The 21,080-nt window shown below is 42.2% G+C and overlaps 4 protein-coding genes across 13 annotated transcripts; 1 reads left to right on the top strand and 3 right to left on the bottom strand.

Annotated features, from left to right (window-relative positions):
- Positions 1 to 1,064: 1,064 nt before the first annotated feature.
- On the bottom strand, positions 1,065 to 5,704 carry si:ch211-227n13.3. Of its 6 annotated transcripts, none has more exons than XM_040143535.1 (6): positions 5,592 to 5,704; positions 4,632 to 4,712; positions 3,988 to 4,516; positions 2,089 to 2,164; positions 1,875 to 1,997; positions 1,065 to 1,776 (listed from the first exon to the last, which is right to left on the bottom strand). In XM_040143535.1, the coding sequence occupies exons 3-6, from the start codon at positions 4,436 to 4,438 to the stop codon at positions 1,383 to 1,385; spliced, it is 1,044 nt and encodes a 347-aa protein (XP_039999469.1). In that variant the 5' UTR covers positions 4,439 to 4,516; positions 4,632 to 4,712; positions 5,592 to 5,704; the 3' UTR covers positions 1,065 to 1,382. The 6 variants fall into 6 exon arrangements, with proteins under 6 accessions (XP_039999469.1, XP_039999471.1, XP_039999470.1 ...); XM_040143537.1 differs by having other exon boundaries at positions 3,988 to 4,472; XM_040143536.1 differs by having other exon boundaries at positions 5,490 to 5,597.
- LOC120798833 (UDP-glucuronosyltransferase 1A1-like) lies at positions 4,952 to 12,653 on the top strand. 5 transcript variants are annotated; one of them, XM_040143529.1, is made up of 11 exons: positions 4,961 to 5,015; positions 7,991 to 8,341; positions 9,249 to 9,830; positions 10,215 to 10,278; positions 10,359 to 10,507; positions 10,850 to 10,977; positions 11,232 to 11,325; positions 11,490 to 11,615; positions 11,714 to 11,801; positions 11,901 to 12,120; positions 12,217 to 12,653. In XM_040143529.1, the coding sequence occupies exons 3-11, from the start codon at positions 9,303 to 9,305 to the stop codon at positions 12,485 to 12,487; spliced, it is 1,668 nt and encodes a 555-aa protein (XP_039999463.1). In that variant the 5' UTR covers positions 4,961 to 5,015; positions 7,991 to 8,341; positions 9,249 to 9,302; the 3' UTR covers positions 12,488 to 12,653. The 5 variants fall into 5 exon arrangements, with proteins under 5 accessions (XP_039999466.1, XP_039999463.1, XP_039999465.1 ...); XM_040143532.1 differs by lacking the exon at positions 7,991 to 8,341 and having other exon boundaries at positions 4,952 to 5,015; XM_040143531.1 differs by lacking the exons at positions 4,961 to 5,015; positions 7,991 to 8,341 and adding an exon at positions 5,125 to 5,202.
- On the bottom strand, positions 12,639 to 15,969 carry ndufb3 (NADH:ubiquinone oxidoreductase subunit B3). The gene is made up of 3 exons (XM_040143541.1): positions 15,857 to 15,969; positions 12,996 to 13,124; positions 12,639 to 12,875 (listed from the first exon to the last, which is right to left on the bottom strand). The coding sequence occupies exons 2-3, from the start codon at positions 13,121 to 13,123 to the stop codon at positions 12,725 to 12,727; spliced, it is 279 nt and encodes a 92-aa protein (XP_039999475.1). The 5' UTR covers position 13,124; positions 15,857 to 15,969; the 3' UTR covers positions 12,639 to 12,724.
- Positions 15,970 to 16,081: 112 nt separating this feature from the next.
- pecr (peroxisomal trans-2-enoyl-CoA reductase) lies at positions 16,082 to 20,463 on the bottom strand. The gene is made up of 9 exons (XM_040143724.1): positions 20,459 to 20,463; positions 19,790 to 19,998; positions 19,113 to 19,246; positions 18,837 to 19,002; positions 18,675 to 18,756; positions 18,483 to 18,579; positions 18,283 to 18,393; positions 17,209 to 17,320; positions 16,082 to 17,118 (listed from the first exon to the last, which is right to left on the bottom strand). Exons 1-9 carry the CDS (start codon positions 20,461 to 20,463, stop codon positions 17,036 to 17,038), a joined length of 999 nt encoding a protein of 332 aa, XP_039999658.1. The 3' UTR covers positions 16,082 to 17,035.
- Positions 20,464 to 21,080: the final 617 nt, after the last annotated feature.

Genomic DNA, 21,080 nt, shown 5'->3' with positions numbered 1-21,080 from the left:
ACAACAGTTCACATCACCTAAAGAAAGTACTACAAACTAGAGGAGTCTAAATAAACTAATATCTTTACTATATTTTCAGAAAATGGCCTCTATCTGCAACTTGCTACCAGCAGATATTCCTTCGTTGAATGTGCTTGGTAATTAGTGTTTCGGCAGAAATTGTGTCATAATCCCATCCCACATACTAATTATACACAGCAGGTACTACGCATAACAATCTTTGTAGTATACCGTTTGTTTTTTTGATTGCAGTTAGTTTGCATGCATTAAACATACTTTATTGTGCCACGGCCAATTAAACTTAGCAAAGTGATGGCCAAATGTGTTCCCAGAAATGTAAGTTGTTTTTTGTTCTCTGAGATGTTCCTGCAGCTGTTTCACCACCATCCATTACAAGTTGTTATTTTTTCCAGCTGTGAGCAGCGCCGCCGTTTCCTTTGTGCGCTGCATTGTGGAAAAAATGGAGTCATTAACAGCACACGCAAAAGTCAAGTGTTTTTTTTAGTCTGCATACGGGGTGTTTTAGTATACCTTTTTCCAGTGTGAAGACACTACCTTACACTAAGAATTCATGTAAAGTGTGTATATGGGATGCACATTACAGTATACACTGAGATTTATGGCATGCCAAAATAGATTTTTTTTTTTTTAAATCCACAACTTAACCATTATACATGCACATTGTCAGCTGTTGATCCTACTGTGATTCTATGTCACTGCCAATTAAACTTTGAAAGCATAATGATTTTCCAAACGTTTATTTTTTTTTAACTTATGATACAAACTCCATTTCCTTTGTGGACTGCATTGTGGGACAACAGCAAACTACAACAACCAAGTCTTTGGACTTTTTTGTTTTTGTACACTTGATTTTGTGACTTTGTCCCACTCTGTCTCGTGTGAAGACACATAAACCCGCTCAGAGTTAGTATGTGGTATGGAGTTGGGACACGGCAGTGATGTGATCTATAGAATCTGACTGAAAGTGTTCACATAGTGCTACTGATGACGGAAACATTTAAAAGGTCTTTTGTAGGAATATGGTAAAAAAAAACGCGTTAATGTAAAAAAACACCACCAACACCCATTTATTCACAGTCATCCAGTTGTATGAAACTTTAAATAAAGGCTATTTTGAAATTTAAGAAAAAATAAATTACGACCCAGTATATGGATTTCCAACACTACTTTGTCAATCAACTCCAGGTATATGACTCCAGGTAAACGGCAACAATTATTTACAAACTGGTATTCAGGGGAGAAGAAAGCCAGGTCAAACAACACTGAAAACCAACTAAGCAACGTAAGTAGAAGCTACATCAGCGTTTGAACACTTAATACTGTGGCTGCTAAACTGGAGTTTAAAAAAAGTTGTTGCCTCGCTAGCGGGTTTCTCTGACGATCATGCTGCTGTTGCCACGCAGCTGGGCAAGCAAGTCTCTGAACCCACTCGTCTTCTTTGGTGTTTTCTGCCTGGGTGGGACCTCTCTCGGCTTGGTGGACGGAATCGACTCAACAGTCACGTCTGTGTCTGCTTGACTGTTGGTTTCTTGATCGCTACAACTCTCAAAACCACCACTGCTGCCATGACCGCTGGTCAGGTGAAGACCACTGTCATCGGTAGAGCTAGTACCGATGTGTTGGCGGTGACTGTTGCTGTGGAGACGCTGCTGCTTAGCGACGCGAGAACCCTGAGAATCCTCTCTGGGCCTCTTTCTCCTCTCGTTCTTCTTCCTCTCCTTTTTCACTGGCACTCTGACACAACGCCTAAGGTTCCTGGCACAAAAATGAAAGACATGAAAGTCATTTTTATATTATAAGACTGTCCTTCTTCTTACTGTAGGAAATTTGTGTTATGTGTACAGAAGCATTACCTCTGTAGGAAAGTGTGCGGCCTTGAGCAAGCTGTTGACTCTCCCACATATTGCTCACTTTGCTTCACACCTTTATTGACTTGAAGTCTTTTCTCAACCAGCTGTACATGTGTCAAAAGCTTCCTGACAAAACAGAGAGGCAGCATGTGAATTTGCTTGGCTACTGGTGTTCCACCGTAAAACCATTAAATCGTACACACACAGGCATTCTTACCCTCTTGCATTAGGCAGCCTTCTGGGTTTCCACTTTTTGATCAGGACCCACTGGTCACATGTCAGGGACTTGGGATCTGAAAAATAAACCAGAAGGAGAGGTCAAACACGTTAGGATCCATCTGTGCACAGATTATAGTCCAACCCACTGAATGAGTTATGTGTTGTGCTCTCTAGCGGTGCGGCCATCACTGTGATGGCAAAATAGAACTGAACACATTTTCCACTGACAGTGAAAGCAGAGTCATTTTAGTTTATCATAATCAGCAGTTGCCCTGTATGACAAATGAGGGCAGTCTTTGTGAATGTGGAAGTTATTCAGGCTCAAAAAACTAATGCGACATTGGTTAAGACACTGGCTTCAGGAAATAGAAAATTGATGTTTTTGTGCTACCTCCAACAGTGTTGATGTGAAAGTTCCCATTGTTGCGCTAGCTGTCACTCCTGCATTGTGATCAGATGAAATACATCATTTAATTAGAATGGCACTCAGTAGAGCGCAGACATCTGCCAAAGCCAATGTCAAACGACATAAACCAGACTTCAGAGAAAAAAGTTCATATTCGTAGTAAATGATCTGGATCTGCCCCAAAATTGAGTGGGTCCTCCCCCGGCCCATGCCCCATCCCTCCACAAAGTTAAATGCAAATCAGTTCAGTACTTTTGACATTTTCTTGCTGACACATAAAAAGACCAACCAACAAACAGAGGGTGAAAAAATGACCTCCTTGGCAGAGGTAATAAAAAAAAGAAATCATACATTTTGAAAGTGGAATGCTGGTCAGAAGACATATACAGCATGTACCCAGCCCAGCTAGCAAGAGATCTGCAGCACATTGCAGGCAAACACCGGGCTGTACCAGTTGATAGGTGTCCTGTTGTCGGCATGCCACCAAATACAAGCCTAAAGACTTAATGAAGATTAATATCACTGAAATTAATTTCAAGGAGGAGAAGACTGCGGTTTGCATTCTGTCTTTTCAAAAGCTGAACTTGACCTATTGTTGGAGCAGCTGATAACTGCTCAGTCAGTGTGGTTTTGCAGGTGAGAAATTATCTCCGTTTTGTTGAAAATGAAATGATTATAATGCAAGCATTTCCTGTGCCTAGTCTGCCGGAAATTAAAAGAAGTAGTAGTTATCAAAACAATACAGACTGGGTCTATTCCTCGGCTTGTTCCAGACAAACCAAATTGCCCAAGATATTTGAGACACTCCTCATATATGTCTATGAGCTTTTAGAAATTTGCGGGTGTCGTAGGCAAAGTCAGCTTACTCGATTTGTACTTCTTTGAATGTCTTCCCCTCTCTATGATAGCCAGCATTTCACCTGCATCGCCCAGTGTGGCCTCTTGAAACAAAGTTAAACACTTCCTAACAAAAACTGACCCTTGTGTGGGTTTACAAGTGAGATACTACTGCAATAATGGCGGCTTGATTACTTCTGTCGCCAACCTGGATTTGCTTGTAATGATAAAAGTGAATTTAAATTTTTTTTTTAAACAAAAAAACAACAAACTAAAAATTTTCTAAATCTCTTCAGTGTAATACATTATTTTCAATCATGTCATCCCTGAGTACTGTCAGCTATCATTGTGAACACACTGAATGTATATGAAGGTGATATACATACAGCATGTACCTAAATATTTTGATACACTTTCCTATTTATTTTTCAAGCAGCTGCTTAAAATAAAAATAATTTTAAAAAAGTCACACCATTTATAACTCATGCTGCTTTCTGTGGCTACTTTGACCACCAAAAACATGTCGGTGAGAGCCATTGCTTTAGTGTGTCAATGTTTATTTTTTCTGTGTACTTGCTGTAGCAACGACCCAATTCCCCACACAGACCTTGCTGTTTCATCTTGTTTGCTTATACAAGGAATGAGTGCACTCACTGTTGTCTAAGAGTTTGTTTTTGATCGGTGCTTTGCTCTTCTTTGCCTTCTGGTAGAGCTTCTTACAGGCTGAGCACAAGTCCCGCGAAGGCCTCCGTTTCTTGGTAGTGGTGTGATATAAGAGGGAGGGACCAGAGGCTATACTGCTGGTACCAGAGCCACAGTCTTCATCCGACTCGTCCACTCCTTTATCAGCTACCTCTACAAACTTTCCTTCATCCTCCTCAGCCATACGTTTTGCATCATGTGTGTCATTGATGATGTCGATGATGTCCCGGTTGCTCCCCTCGTCTGTATTAACGGCGCCATCGCCAGCTTCAGTCTTCCTCTGCCCTGTCCTCTGTCTCTTAACCCTCAACTTGCGCTGGATGACTTCTTCATTCGGGCTGGGGCTTCTCTGGGGGCTCCTCTTGTGGGACTTTGTTAGTCTGGCGGAGCGTCGGGGATACATGGGTCTTTTCCACTTCAGACAATACTCAAGTGACCTGTGACAGAGATCAACAGTGACAACCCCCCGACTGCAGTACACCTGAAAATTGCAGTACATTGATATTTGGTCATTAAGTTGCAGAGCCTTAACTTATTTCATATTTCACTGCAGTCACAGACAGAAAATGTTTTAAGAAAGTCTCATGGAGTCATACCTGTAATATTCTACTCGTATAGACAAAGAATGAATGAACGACTCCAAGCCATTTGCCTCAGACCCGCTGTCAGCCGTAGGCCTGTACATTGGATGACAACAAACCACTTTAATGACAGACTTTTAAAAATACACACCAGCATTAAAAATATGATGTTGTTCATTTTTCTGTTTGATGTCATTTGGAAGGTGCTAAATCCTGGATCAGTAGCACACAACCTCACGCGTCTGACCACAGCAGCCGCTGCAGACATTCAAATAAGCTTGACCAGGGGCCAAATGAACTGTGGGCACATAGCAGACTACATACGGCAGCTAACTTGTACTTTTGTCGTGAGCCAATGGAGCCAAGCAGCACTGTGCTTGAGTACTACCTGCCCTACAGGTTTGATTTGCGTCTGTTAGTCTGGGGTAACACCACTTTACATAGTATAAGCATCATGTAGTTAAGCACAATATCAATCAATATCGTGAAATTCTAGAGTTTTAAACAAGACCTCTCTGCCATACGGGAGCTTCAAACTACGTAGTGATGGAGGACCTGCTTTAAATACTGATTTCTGTTTTTAGCGGTGAGTTTTCCCAATCTCACCCGCAATGAATCAAAGGGTCGCAAGCCAAAAGACGCAGAATAGTGATCCTGAATCCATGGGGCCGTGTTGGTCTGGGGCCCTGGGGCTGAGGGTCCAGATTTGAAAACACTCGACTTGAAACTGTCGACAACCCGTAACATATCCCGGTCGTTTAGCTCATGTTAGCATCCCGGCTAAGCTAGCCGGACTGAGCTAAGCAACGAACCCGACTGGCTGCTGATCGTCACTCAGCCCTGAGGCGAGGCTGCTGTGACTCTACAACTTACTTCGTCCCAGGTCGTTCACAGTTTACGTGGGCTGCCATGTTCTTAACAGCGTTTGCTCGACTTCTATCTGTAGCTAAAACCATAAAACGGCGACGCGCTTACTTGTCGACATAGTGGCTCGCGCCCCAGCGAGCTCGCGGGCCTCCGGCTGCGTTTTGCTGGGCTCCGGGCTAAAATGTGGGAGGCTGCGCGCGCGACCGAGCCGGACTCTTCCTTTGCCGCCCTGGGAAAGACAGCGGCAGGTTGACGCCGCCAGCTGGACACGCAGATAGGAATGGCAGAACGCGGACTTTATAACAGACATTCAAAACATGTGAGGGAAGATGCTTTTGGAGCCTTTACTTAAGTTAAAGTAGCCACACTGTAATAAAAAAAAAAAAAAAAAGGTTCAAGTTGCAGGTATAAGTCCTGCATTCGCAAATGTACCTCAGTAAAAGTACAGAGGTATCATCTGCAAAACCTACTAAAGTTACCCAAATAAGAGTATCCATGGTGCAGAGAAGCAGATGCGTGCTTATGCTTGATGTTTAGTTGCTTGAAGACTTGTGAGAACAAAAGTGAGGAAAAAATGTGACCCCTCGATTGCCCTGAATGATTTTTTTGCTCTTCCAAATATAACGGAGTCGAAGCCTTCGCTACAGACTCTGGTGCTGTAGTGCGCAATGGAAAGGTGGCAGGATTGCGTGTGTATTGGTACATCACAGTCAACAGATACTGGGACCCAGGGTCTGACTTGGGCAAAGGCCCAACACAGTTGATGATTGGATGTTCAAACAGGTTGCCTACTGCAAGGATTGGACGAAGAGGGGCAGGTTTAATAGACTGATCCGGCTTCCCTGTTAATTGACATGTATGGCATGTTTCAGTGTAAGTTGCTAAGTCACGCTTAAGGCAAAGCCAAAAGAAGTATTGCAAAATTTTGGCAGTATGTTTTCCTAACTCCCAAAAGCCAAGTGTGGTCATAAGAACACACTCCTCCTTGCAAGATTTAGGTTGGACAGCAGGACCAACACCTGACCCTGCAGGAAGTACCCAAAGCCAGCACTTCTGGCTCCAACACTTGGCCGCACCTGGTCAAACAACTCACCTAAAGGAGCACCAGCTCGCCGCTCACTGATCAACTCCTGCCAGGAAACAGAAAGAGAGGCAGGCAAATGCAAGTCAGTTTCCAGCGCAAGCCATGAACACACCAGGGAACTCCTGCTTACAATCATCTGGATCTTTTAAAAGCAAGGGGGTTGACTTAGCTGGTGGAGAACCATCAGCCCAGACATGATTCCCAGCCAAATCATACTAAAAAAAAGGTAGCACATGAAATAAGGTAGAACAGAAGCTAGAAGTGAAGAATCCTTCGTTCCTGTATCTCACAGGATTTTCACCAGCACCTTAACATCACTACCAGTGAGAGACACAAACCCATCTAAGACTAAAGCTTCAAAACCAGAGTATTCCTCAGTTTCAGGTTTAACTGTATAAGGCACCTCCCCAGATACCTCAAAGGTTTTCCTACGTGGAGCAAAAAGAGCAGCATGTAACCTTTTTACCACCTGTGCAGTTTACCCAACTTTTCAGTACAGGACACTCTGCTTTCCAGTGGAATTTTGAAATTGCTCTAGCACCGGCGGATCGCACGGATCTTTACAAGTAGTGACATTTAGAGTAGACTGTCAGGTGACACAGTGGTTCATAATCGATTCTAAAATGCATGACTACGTGGCCCAGAGAGGGCGGACTGTCGGAGGTCAGACCCAGTTGGTAAGCATGAAAGCTGGGGGCTGCGCTAAATTTCTGCAAACACAAGGTGAAACTAAACGCGCGCCGGATCTGGAGTGAATGACTATGAACTGTCCGATTAAAAAAAAAACAGGTTCAACACTGTGAAGTATACCCCACTATCTGCGTAAGTATGTCCGATCGTTGTGGCTGCCATTCAGAACCCAGTCCATAGATTCATTTAGGAATATCATGTGAGTACAATAGGGCTTTTTCACGGATAGTACTTTGACATGTCAAGGTAGGAAAAACAGAGTTTGTGAAGAAAAAAAACAAAGGATTCCAAAACTTCCACATAGAAACGTTGGTTTCCTGTTATTGTCCATGGTGGATCACTGTCACACTGTCATGACTCCCTGGGACAAGGTCTTACTAATGCCTGAGCTTTTCTTACTATTACAACACAAAATGTCTGCTACAAAAGAGGGCTATATAACCCAAACTATTTCAAGTTTAAGAGTTAGCTTTTGATACAGGGTTTCTCTACAGGATAAGGCCAAATGATAATGTAGCAATGAATTAATTTCCAAATTAAATATTACTAAAATTAATTGAGATTTGTCCAATGGGACTACTGTTAATTTATCACCACATGCTTTACACATAGAGATATCACTTTGAATTTAAATGGACAATCCTGATTACTGCCAAAAGTGGGGAATAATAGGATTAATACATTGCATATAAACACACTGTTTCCTCCACTGGACTTCTCCTCACTCCCCCAGGTGCAGTATCAGCTGTGGGTGTGCACTTCCCTTTGTGTATGGATAGCAATAAATGAAATTACACAGGAACGGAACCACTGACAGTCCCAAATCAATGACGTCCAACTGCTAGCCGTTGTTGGACTGAGGACTTTGACCACACACAACTCTGCTAACTCTCAGAGGAATTTCCACAATCCAGAGCCAGACAGAGGAACCCGGTGGAAGGGAATTGTTTACAGGAGCATTCAAACTACAGAGCAGGGGGCATTTTTTTGGTCTGTTTTTTCCTCACTTTACTCAACCTTTTTCCTCTTGAGTTTGAGAGAAGCCCCAGCCCTAATGAAGAAGTTATCCAGCGCATGTTGAGAGGTAAGAGACAGAGGACAGGGCAGAGGAAGACTGAAGCTGGCGGTGGCGCAGTTAATACAGACGAGGGGAGCAACATCAACCATGATGCACACGGAGTATTTATAGTTGTTTAAAAAGGCCACATTGGCAGATGTGGGTGAAATGCTGGCCTGTACACACAGAGGAGAGAGAAATTCAAAGAAGTACAAATCGAGTAAGCTGACTTTGCCTACGACGTCCGCAAATTTCTAAAAGCTCATAGACATATATGAGGAGTGTCTCAAATATCTTGGGCAATTTGGTTTGTCTGGAACAAGCCGAGGAATAGACCCAGTCTGTATTGTTTTGATAACTACTACTACTTTTAATTTTCGGCAGACTAGGCACAGGAAATGCTTGCATTATAATCATTTCATTTTCAACAAAACGGAGATAATTTCTCACCTGCAAAACCACACTGACTGAGCAGTCATCAGCTCCTCCAACAATAGGTCAAGTTCAGCTTTTGAAAAGACAGAATGCAAACCGCAGGCTTCTCCTCCTTGAAATTAATTTCAGTGATATTAATCTTCATTAAGTCCTCAGGCTTGTATTTGGTGGCATGCCGACAATGTATGATTTCTTTTTTCTATTACCTCTGCCAAGGAGGTAATGTTTTCACCCTCTGTTTGTTGGTTGGTCTTTTTATGTGTCAGCAAGAAAATGTCAAAAGTACTGAACCGATTTGCATTCAACTTTGTGGAGGGATGGGGCATGGGCCGGGGGAGGACCCACTCAATTTTGGGGCAGATCCAGATCATTTACTACGAATATGAACTTTTTTCTCTGAAGTCTGGTTTATGTCGTTTGACATTGGCTTTGGCAGATGTCTGCGCTCTACTGAGTGCCATTCTAATTAAATGATGTATTTCATCTGATCACAATGCAGGAGTGACAGCTCGTTGGATTCAGTGAGGTGTAGGGCACAGAGGAAAAGAGAACAATGTGGAAAGCAGCAGTGTTGGTGCTCCTGCTGCTAAACATGGATATGCAGGTGAATGGTGCTGTAGATAAAACCATGCAGTTTGCAGCAGAGAAATCCAGGCCAGAGAGGGCGGCGAAAACGGAAGAGGCTGAAGCCGGTGACACCATTCTTGCAAGTGACAGTGCTTCTTCAGCTTTTTCGGGTAACTTGCTGGTGGTACCCATGGATGGAAGTCACTGGGTGGGTATGAAGGCAGTTGCCCAAGAAATGGGTCGCCGTGGACACCGGGTCACCGTGGTGATACCAGAGGTCAGCATGCGGATGGGTCCGGGGAAACACTACCACACTTTGACCCACCCTGTTCCTTATGACAAGGCATATATTGATTCTGTGATGACCACAGTTAAGGACATAATGCAATCACAGCCTTTCGTGGAGAAGATAAAGAAACGATTCTCAAAGATACAGAGCATCACAGGCTTAATCCACTCCACTGCAGAGAGTCTACTGTTCAATGCCAGTCTCATCTCATATCTGGCACAGCAGGTGAGTGCAAATACAGAGGCAGAACACAACATCAGGATCAACTGTAAAAATGGAATGCAATCCAATACAATAGCCTTGCACTTTATACTGAATTTGTGTGACATTTATCGGGATTGTGTCTTCTACTCTTGAACTACTTTTTGGGCTGTTGCTGTACTGGATTGCACAGTACTGTAAGGTGTTTACGTTACTGTGACCAAACCCTGTATCTACAGAACTTGGGATGGTGGTAGAAGAAATATCACATCTTTTACTTGAGTAAACGTAAAAATGCTCATTTACCAGTGGAACTCCTGCATTCAAAATCTTACTTGAGTAAATGTACAGAGGTATTATCCTCTCTCCTATTTTTCCCTCGCTCCTTCTCACCCTTTCACTCGGCAGGGCTTCGATGCCGTGTTGACAGACCCCTTGGTGCCCACTGGCTCATTAATAGCTCGGAAATTAGGTGAGTTCAGATATGCTGGAATCATCGGTGGGCGTGTGCATCTGCGCATTTCTCACCTCTTATCGCTAAATAATTTTCAGGTATCCCCACTATTAATTTGCTGAGGGGGATTCCATGTGCCTTGGATATGAAGTCTGCAGGCTGCCCCTCCCCGCCCTCATACGTGCCTCGCTTCTTCACTGGATACACAGATAAAATGAGCTTCAAGGAGAGAGCTGTCAACACTCTGGTGAGCATTTATAGGCAGATATGCACGGGCAGGTGAATGCATGAAGACGGCTATGTTTTTGTTCTGTAAAATGAACTCTAGTCCACTTTATTAGGTACACAACAGATTATGAGTTGGTCAAACTAATCCCAATGAAGCAGAATCCCTTGGTGTCGGTAACCCTGTATTACCGCACATTCAAAGTCATGTGGTTCATGATGGCCAAGGTAAACTGTGACTGCATTACTGGGTGCCTGTCTCAAATTTTAAGACTTCAGTAGCAGCACTATTAAAATTCATTTAACTCATGCAACTTTTACATTGTGCATTTGTTCACTGTCCTGTGATACCGCTGACTCACAGTTAGCTTTACTGGAGCCGCTGCTATGCCGACTGCTGTACTGGCACTTTGACCAAATAGCCTATCAGTTCCTGGGGGAGGAGGTGGGCACAGCTGAGGTGCTGTCAGACTCTGCTATCTGGCTGCTGAGGTAACATGCTCAAAGGTTATACAGTATATTGATACTTGAGAGAATAATACACAACAACCTCGACTGTTCTATGTAGAATGACCTACACACATATATACTATTGCACTAAAAGGGTCAGAATACAATCTGAAGGTAATTTTACAGCTGCATAGATTTTCTTTGGGAACCTTCATACCACTGAGTCACACTGAAACAAACACTAAAAACAATTCCTAGTGTCATATACAGATAAACATGATTCTGTGTTTAAATAGGACTGACTTGACACTGGAGTTCCCACGCCCTCTAATGCCTAATGTAATACTAGTTGGCGGCATCAACTGCAACCTGAGAAATCCTCTGCCTGAGGTAAGGCCTCTGAGTGTTTCTGATCTGGACAAATGTATCAACATTTAGATTTTGTTTCACTTCCTCCTCACGTAACCTCATTGGTTTTAATGCAGGAACATAGAGAATTGAATAGGGAAAGAGTAATGAGTTAAAACCCCTACAATGGATTTTTACTTCTGCAGGATTTGGAGTCCTGGGTGTCAGGGGAGCATGGGTTTGTGGTGTTCGCTCTGGGCACTTTTGTGTCAGATCTGCCAGAAGAGAAAACCTCCATCTTCCTAGAGGCCTTCAGGCAGATTCCACAGAAGGCAAAGGAATATAAATGAACGTATATGAAAATGACATGATTTTCTATCATACAACACAATTAAAACACCAATAAATGACACTTAGCATCTTTTGATAGGTGATATGGAGATACACTGGGCAGGTACCTGACAATGTTCCAGAAAATGTGAAGATGATGAAATGGGTGCCTCAGAATGACTTATTAGGTCTGTGAATGTGTTGTTAGTCATATAATAGCTGACATCTTCCAGTACTTGGCTGTTTTATAAAACAGCCTGCTAATTTTCTTTGTCCTTGCATGTTAGCACATTCTGGAGTTCGGGCTTTCATCACCCACGCAGGCTCACACAGTGTCTTTGAGGCACTGTGCCACGCGGTTCCCATGGTGCTGTTGCCAATAGCGGGGGATCAGCCTGACAACGCGAAGAGGCTGGCAAGCAGGGGAGTGGGAGTCGTGTTGGATATTTTCTCTATCACTACAGAAAGCCTCCGACAGGGACTGAATGAGGTCATAAATGACATCAGGTGAGGGGTCACAATGTGGTTGTTAGTTTTGGGCTCTGCTTTTAATTCTTATTTCAGTGTTGCATTCTTAAACTCTTCTGGTTTTTCTGTGTCCAGATATAAAGAAAATGTGCAGAAGCTGTCAGCTCTCCATAAAGACCGGCCAGCTGACCCGCTCGACCTTTCGGTGTACTGGACAGAATATGTGATGCGGCACAAAGGGGCAAAACATCTTAAATCTGCTGTCCATGATCTCAACTGGATCCAGTACTTCTGCCTGGATATAATAGCGCTACTAGCTACAGTAGTTCTGGTTTTTGGCATACTGACTGTAAAATGCGCCAAACTATGCTTCCGTAAACTGAGCAGGAAAAGGAAACAGGACTAGCAGGGTGCTACATTTGCACCTTCATCTCAGCAACACTGTTTATTAAAGGATATGTAAAACCCATCATTGTCTTTCAAATGCTAATGCAAAGTCAGTCAAATTGTTTATGGTTTAAAGGTGTGAGAGGGTGTAAGAAGAACAAGTTAAGCCATTTGGTGATCAAAAAGACATTTAATAAACAGAAAATACATAATATTATTATACTCCATTATGGTCTTGTTGGGACAGTGACGAGCATTAGTGGCCGCCCTTCTTTGGTGGGAACAGGGCGTACTCTACAGCCAGAGCAACAGTAAAGGCAGCAAAGCCCCACTTGAACCCTCTCAGCAGCACATCTGACAGAGTCACAGCACGAGCGAAGCCGCCTGAGTATCTCCATGCCTCGTTACTGCAGAGAGAGAGAGAGGAGAGAAAGACAGGGAGCAGTGTCAGGAATCATACTGTCAGGAGTGTAAGGACACATGACGATGTCAGCTACGGATATCTCATTTAATTAGAAGATTCTGACCGTGCCCATGGGTCCTTGAGACCCCTGGCTGCCAGCCTCTGCTGTGTGAACTCCAGGGGTGTTCCTTCCATCTTCCACTGCCGCCAGTCTGGCATGGGCAGCTTGCTGTGGCCGTGGTCACCTCCCATACTGAAAACACATGCACATAAAAGCAATTGGTTTTAAATGTTAATGAACCCTTTAGCTTGGAGGCAGACAGCACATTTTTGGCCTTTCATGTTATCTTTTCAAATTTGAGATATATGCAGTCAAGATTAGAGTCAGAAATAAGCCCCCCTGTTTGTCAGAGTTCAAGCAGAGTGAAAATACAGGCGAGGCAGTAACACAGTGGCAAGAAAAACTAGGGGAATCTTTTGGAATTACCTGCATCTATGTAGAAATTTATCTTAAAACAGACACATTCTATATTAACTAATGACACACAAATCAGTCTTTTGTTCTTGTCCGTATCGAATATACATTATTCAAACATTCACATCGTCAGTTGGAAAAAGTGTGTGAACTCCTTGGTTAATGACACCAACAAAAGCTAGTTGGAGTCAGAAGTTAGTAAACCTGGAGTCCAGTCAATGAAACCAGATTGGAGGTGTGGGTCAGAGCTACATTGACGTAGGAAAAAAGCATTCAAACATTTTGAGTTTGGTATTCACAGTAAGCATCTGCTGATGTGAACCATGCCTCGCAAAAAAGAGATCTCAGAGGACTTATGCTTATGCTTATTGTTGATTTTTATAAAGTTGGAGAAGGTTACATAGTAATTTCAAAGAGTTTAGATATTAGATATCAGTCCACAGTCAGACAAACTGTCTATAAATGGAGATGATTGAGTTCTGTGGCTACTCTCCCTAGAAGTGGGAACCCAGCTAAGATGACTCCAAAGGCACAACACAAATGATAAATAAGGTCAAAAAATAAGCCCAGTGTAACAGCTAAAGGCTTAAAGGGAATCACTGGAGCTGGAGCTCAATATCTCTGTTAATATTCTAGCATTTGCAAGTTATTGAACAGGCAAGTTGCCCATGGCAGGACACCAGAGGAAGCTGCTGCTCTCCCAAGAAAAAAAAAAAAAAAAAAAAAACACATAACTGCGTGCCTGAAGTTTTCCAAAGACAGAAAGCTGCTTAACACTCCACAACGCTACTAGGAAAATGTTTTGAGGACTGATGAAACTAAGGTTGAACACGCGGCACTATGTATGGTGTATAAAGGGCACTGTATACCAACATGAAAACATATCCCCAAAGGGTGACGCACAGTGGCGGGAGCGTCACGTTTGGAGGCTGCTTTGCCTTCTCTGAGCCTGGACAGCTCACCATCATCGAGGGGAAAAATAATCCCCAGGTTTATCATGGAATCTTAGAGGACAATGTCAGACTGGCTGTCCACCAGCTGAAGCTCAGTAGGAGTTGGGTGACGCAGCAGGACAATGACCCTAAACATTGAAGTAAATCTACTACAGAATGACGTCAAATAAAGAAAATCACAGCAGACATGCTAAGAATATGGCTGAGCTGAAGCAGTTCTGGAGGAAGAATGGTCCAAAATTCCTCCTGAACATTGTGCAGGTCTGATACACGGCTACTTATCATGATTTGTGTGTTATTAGCTTGAGCACATTGTGTTTAGACTTGCATAGACTTAAATGTAGATCAGATCACATTTTATGACCAATTAATGAAGAAAACCAAATAATTCCGAAGGTCCACGTGGTTTTTCTTGCCATGTTTTTACTTTCATAATAAATCACAAAGGTTTTTCGATTCAACCTAAAACATATTTTTTGATATGCTCAGTGAAGAATGTTTCAGCCGTTTCACAAGCTGCATTTCCTTTCCTGAACCATTATAAACCTGAACCGGTACATAACTGCTCAATCTTTGGTTTCCATCTTGGTCTGGAAATGACAAGGAACCCAGGAACTAATTTTTATAGTGATAGGTAAGATTTGCTGACATATCTTCAAAAACAAAGTTTTGGTAAACAAAGTGCTGTGGATCTCCTCTTTTACTCCAATTTCATTTTGACCAAAGCTGCAGCTTATCTCTGGCACATAAATGTAATCATATGTGCAAAACATGAGAGGCACTTGATTTTTCTTCCAAAGTAAATTTGACGCTTCTTCTAAAAGCAGAGACATTGAAAAAAATTACTTGAGATGGAGGTATTTAGCACCTGTGCTTTTGGCGTCAATGTGCTGATCAGTATGCATGGCGGCTGCAAGGACTCATGATTATTATCTTGATTTTTATAAAGCTGATGAGGGAGTAAATGGAAGAAAACTGGGATTTTTTTTTTATATCTTGGGCTGTCACTGTTTAAGTCTGACTTTTAAATAAAACATTTTCAACTAGTTCATTTTTCTAAATACAGAACTCAATCCTGGAACGTTTTTTTTTAATGTCAGTGTTGTTTAGTGAATAATATCTTTAATAAATACCCACAGAAACAAACACATGGACCACCCTTTTGCGCAAGTATGACATCCACCCTGCTACGTTATTGAACATCTGACACACGCATTAAATAATCTATGACTGGAAACCGATCACTGACACTGGTACTTAGCTATCTTGCCAAACTAAAATGAGCAATCCCTTCGCACATCATGAAACCAAATGTTGATTATCTGAGTCAAAGTGCAGACACTCCGCTGTGTGGCAGAGGCAGGTGGCGTTTCCTCAGCTAGCAATGCACTAGCTAGCTACGGTCTCTCGCTTCATGAAAACAATTGCGGAGTTTGTTCTACGACGTATTGTTTATTCACGACTTCATAGGTGTAAAGATGGTGTTGCCAGCCAATGTAGTAGAAGTACAAAAAATACCATAAAAATATAAGTTTTTATGTAGAAAACACACCGTACCTGACTGGTTTGTTGTGACCTCTGCTGATGGTCTAAAGGTTGCGACAGATAGCAATGTTTTACGGTCAAATTACGGCACACGATATGGGCCAAAACACCAAAGCGTCTTTTGTATGAGAGGGCGTTTTGACATTTTACTTTAATGCAAACCAAAGTAATAACAGTACAGCGCTTTAATGTATCTATACAAGTGCAACTATATGCTTATTCATTATTGTAATATCAGTTTGATCATTTATGTAAACTACAAGGCAATAGTTGATTCCGCTTTACAAAGTAAAACACAGTATTACTAATGTGCAGTTATTATTAAATACATATCTATGTATTTAATCTTCTTCAGGATCCCAAGAGATAACTAAAATCTTTCTTAACGTAAATACTTTTTCCACTATCAACCCTCTGGTAGATTATTTTAAAATAAACTTTGCACCCCAAGATATACATTCAATGACAAAATAAAATATTTTTTCTTATTATCCAAAGTTTTTTAATTGTAACAACAAAAAACTTTACTTTTCTCTCATTACTTTGAACATTAAAATAAAGAAAAAACATCTCAAAATCCATGATGAATACAAAGATGTGTTTATAAAGTTACAATACTATGTTTAGAGTAAGAATTATTGTATATCATATGTATATCTAAGACGCTCAATGTGAGGCACCTGTTCTCCATACACCTCTGAATCTTTTTACTTTCTTGATTAACCAGCTATGCCAGAAATCTTTGATTTGCAAGGAATTACGTGTCCAAGGTCCGGTCTTAAAACTAAAAAATGATCTTGCTTTTGATATTGTAGCTCCTGACTTTGAAACTGCCTTGGAGACACTAAATCAGTGCAAATTTTTAAAAATGCATTGCCATTTTCCTGAATTATTTACATTTGTTTTTTGTGTCCATTTGCTTTGTTGTTTATGTCACTTTTAACTTACAAAAGCTTTGGAGAAAAAAAAATTACTCTTCACACACATCGTTACCCAGGAAACTAATCATAAACTCATGTTCCTATTAATTACACACAATTATGTACACAATTAGCAGAATAAATCTAACCTTATAACCTGGCCACCATGGTGTTTTATAAAATGACTTGTGGGGTCTGTGCAGCTCAACATCCATGATGCTTATTGGTTAAGTGTTTAAGCATTAGGCAAGGACTATGTCACATTACAGCATTAGAGTTTGCTTTGTGGGTTGAGCAGGTCCTTCAGAGCATCCAGGTTCTCCCCCTCTGGAGCTTCAGGCCATGCACTGTGGTCTGGAGACAAACACACGCAAGAAGTTAGACTACAACATACTGCAAAGACCAAAGTGTGGATGCATGCATGCATTAGAAAAGTGTACATACCGGGTATCTCCCACATGGAGTGGTACAGACTCTGTCCAGCATCCACCCTCAGTGTGGCTCCAGAGATGTAGGAGGCGGCAGGAGAGAGCAGGAAACAGACCGCTGATGAGATCTGAAAATAGCAAACCAATAAAAATTAAAAAAAGAGAAAAAGTCACTAGTGTCTGTGATACAGCAACAAACCTCAGACACACAGCACATCCTCTGTATCTATGGCTCTCTGCCCACCTCCTCTCACCTATGCTGCCCACTTGTCTTGTTATCATATTAGATGGCCAGACAACAATTTCCTTACATTGTCTGACACTAGTTATTGCAATGTGGGGTTTTTAAATCAGTAGTGCGAATCATGATACCTTACTTTGCTGTGTAAATTGTCACATACAGTCATTGGCCACTTTGTCAGGTGCATCTGTACAATCAAATACCATCCAATCCAACAACTCTGCCATAAAATGTCAAAACTCTTTACGAAGCTTGTAATGTTCAGTTTTTGTTACCGATGTCAGATACATGTTCATTCAGACTTATCAGCGGATAAGAACGGCAATATCAATTATTCTGCAAGACCCCACAGTCCGTCCACTGACAACCACTGACAATATTTTTTAAATCTTCACTTTTCACAGTATTCACGTTTGGCAGCTACAGTGTGGTTAACGTTAGGGAAAGAATTATAATTAATTATAATTAATAAAAAGGAAAATTGCACAAAAATTGGATTTAAGGAGCCTAACCGTCCAACATTAACGTAATTCAAAGAGGTACAAGGTTTTGACCTTGACAATATGCACTGTGTGTGTACTAAAATATTTTAAACCTAAAGTTCACTTACTAGCTTTTCCAGAGCTTTCAACCGTACCAAAGAACTACTTTACTTTAGCATGGTAAAGCCAGGACCTTGATGCATGAATACAGACTTTAAGCACTTGAAAAATCCCATAAACAACTGATAATTTCAAATTATTCTGCAAATGTTTAACTTTTAGGAAAACTGCAATGCTTGGCTTAAATACTTTTTAGATATAACAAAGCTGCAGTCCACATTGTTGGTGTCGTTAAGTAGTTACACACCTCTTCCGGCACTCCCAGTCTCTTAGCAGGGCTAAATGGAACGGACATCTTGAAAAGACCTGGTCCCAGCTCCTTGTAGTTCTCCATTGCAGTTTTGGAAAAGATTGTACCCTGCACACAGACAAATGCACAGGCTTGAAATTACCACAAAGTCAAAGGAGCCAAAACTGATTCTGCACTAGCTCATGACCTGTACGTACAGGTGCCACGGCGTTGACTCTGACTCCTGAGTGTGCCCACTCGATGGCCAGACTCTTCGTTAAGTTATCCACCGCTGCCCTCGCTGCTCCCGTGTGGCTGTCGGGGGGGGGGGGAACAGTGTTTCAGCACAGGGGCAAAGAGTGAGCGAATTAGTGAATTTGTGTGCGAATCTGGGAGGAGGTGGTGCTCACGCCATGCCTGGGAAGCCCTTCCACATGTCAGCGATGATGTTGACGATCGCACCTCCGTGCTGCTTCATCCATGCAGTGTAGACTGTGCGGAGAGGACACCAACACAGTCACACTGAGAACTTCGAAACACACTCACCCAGGTGTCAGCTGTCTGCAGCTCACCCTCCTTGCAGCAGTGAAAGGTTCCGGTCAGGTTGGTGTCTATCACAGCCTTCCAGCCTTTGGAGGACATGTGTTCTGCTGGGCTGCTGAACTGACCTCCTCCATTGTTCACCAGAAAGTCTATTCGGCCGTACTGCTTCAGCACGGAGGACACGAGAGCCCTCACCTGCAGCACAGGGAGTTAAAACAAGATGACACAGTATAATCAGGCGAGCGCGCCCTGGCAACATCAACATGAGGCAGTTTCAGAGGCTGCTCCTGCGAGTGGAAGCCCACCTCTTCTTCGTTGCGGATGTTGCACGGCAGGGGGGTGACACGTGCAGGGCTGGAGGGAGGAATGTTTCGTCTCATCTCCTGAGCTGCCGCCTCCAGCCTCTCGGCCTTTCTACTGGAGATCACCACACTGCAGCCTGAAGACAAAACAGTGAAGCGCCATTTTGAGAGAGCAGCAACGGCAGATTAAGAAGTTATTATATGCTTATGTGGTGCGATTGCAGGGAATCAAGTCGCCGTAGAGTCTGTGGATGCGTGCTCCTGAGTGACTTCTCAGATGGATGACAGCGGAAGTGGGAGTCGGGCCAATATATGAGAATGATCTTTCTGTATTTATTCAGCAACGACAAACTTCAAGGGTGGAATAAATGTGTATTTGAGAAAACGGATTTCGTCAAGGTGTTGCACCAGATTAGGCTCGTCTTCCCTCGATATTGCCACGCACCGTGAATCTTCCTCTGTCACATACTTGGTTTTGATAGCAGTCACTGTGTGCGGATTTAAATAGTGTCGCGGGTCACAAAGGCCTTTGCTGGTTGGTTGCGAACCGCTCAAGTCGTCTATCTGTGTCAAAGTTCACAAGACTGTTGTAGTCAGTCCGCTGCTCTTCACTACAAACCGTCTGCGCTGAGAGCTAAGAAAAAAAAAAAAAAAAGTCCACTGAATCTCACACAACTCACCTAGCTCCAGCAGCTCAGCAGAGATAGCTTTACCGATACCAGTGCCCCCTCCCGTTACTATCGCCACTTTGTGGTGGAACAAGCCTGGTCTGAAAACACTGGACGCCGCCATACTTGTTTCTTGACTCTGCGGAGGTAAAAGTCCAACACTGCGTCCTCTGTTGGACGTTTTACGGCAGTTGATGTCTTTGGTGTTGCATTGCTTCCATCTTCAGAAATAAAACCGTTTCCTGCAAGGTTCATTTGTCTCAATACATACTGTATGTAGTCTGTACAGTGCTTATTAATACAGTAAATACGTGAAAAAAACAAAACAGTAAATTATGATTTCTTTCCCCTTAATTTCTTCTGAACTTTACTTGTTTAGTAAGGGATATTTAATGTTACAGATAAATACTTAAGACATTAAATCAAGTTTTCAGGGGTTTTAAATGTCCATCAAAGAATAGACACCTTCTATTTTTTTGACGACGAAGTTTCATTTTCAATTTTATCTATTAAAAAATACTTTAATCCCAAAACTAAATGGTCCACACAGATTTAATATGGAGATTTTGTTTTTTGGTACACCTGGACTGAATTTTTTGTATATATTCTTATTTGTATGACTATTAATTGTGCTCAAGATCAATAGAGATGTTTTTTTAATTACAAAAGAAAAACCTCTACTTCATAATTTGCACTAATATTTCATATTGATACACAGCTACTAAAGATAGACTAAAAACTGTCAAAATTCACTCTAAAAATACAGAAACACTGGACCCGCATAGTACGAGTAATGGAGCATTTTCCCAGCAGGCACTGTGACTGGCCATTGCAGGAAATAAACACGTGTAATCAGTAACATGAATGATGTCTCAGTGATATTTAGGTGTGCTGATAAGTCACAACAGAGCCAGTACAATACCAGAGCCCTGATCCTGCACGGATACATAGATTGCAGCCATTACTGATGCTATTACACCTCTGTCTGACAAGTCGGTCTGCTGTGAAAATTAGCTGTATTCCACATATGAGATCTACATGAGTGTTCATCAAACGACCATTTCTAATTTCAGTTTACAGGCATGCATTGTCCTGTTGATCCCTTCAGGGAAATATTTTCACCTTCTGCTCCAAAGTCAACAGTATTCTTTAATCTGCTGGGATGGGCAAAGGGCACTGTAGCAAAACAAATGATATCTAACTCAAAGGTTGTACCTTCATTGTCCACGGGGTAAATACAGCACACTTAACCGCCCATGAATCTGTGGGTTACTCATCTAAATTTGCTACAAGAAAGCAATGC

Source organism: Xiphias gladius, chromosome 14, assembly GCF_016859285.1.
Source record: "Xiphias gladius isolate SHS-SW01 ecotype Sanya breed wild chromosome 14, ASM1685928v1, whole genome shotgun sequence".
In the NCBI taxonomy this organism is placed as follows: Eukaryota; Metazoa; Chordata; class Actinopteri; order Istiophoriformes; family Xiphiidae; genus Xiphias; species Xiphias gladius.
Note: the sequence above shows the minus strand (reverse complement) of the source record. Positions and strands in the feature narration are given on the sequence as shown.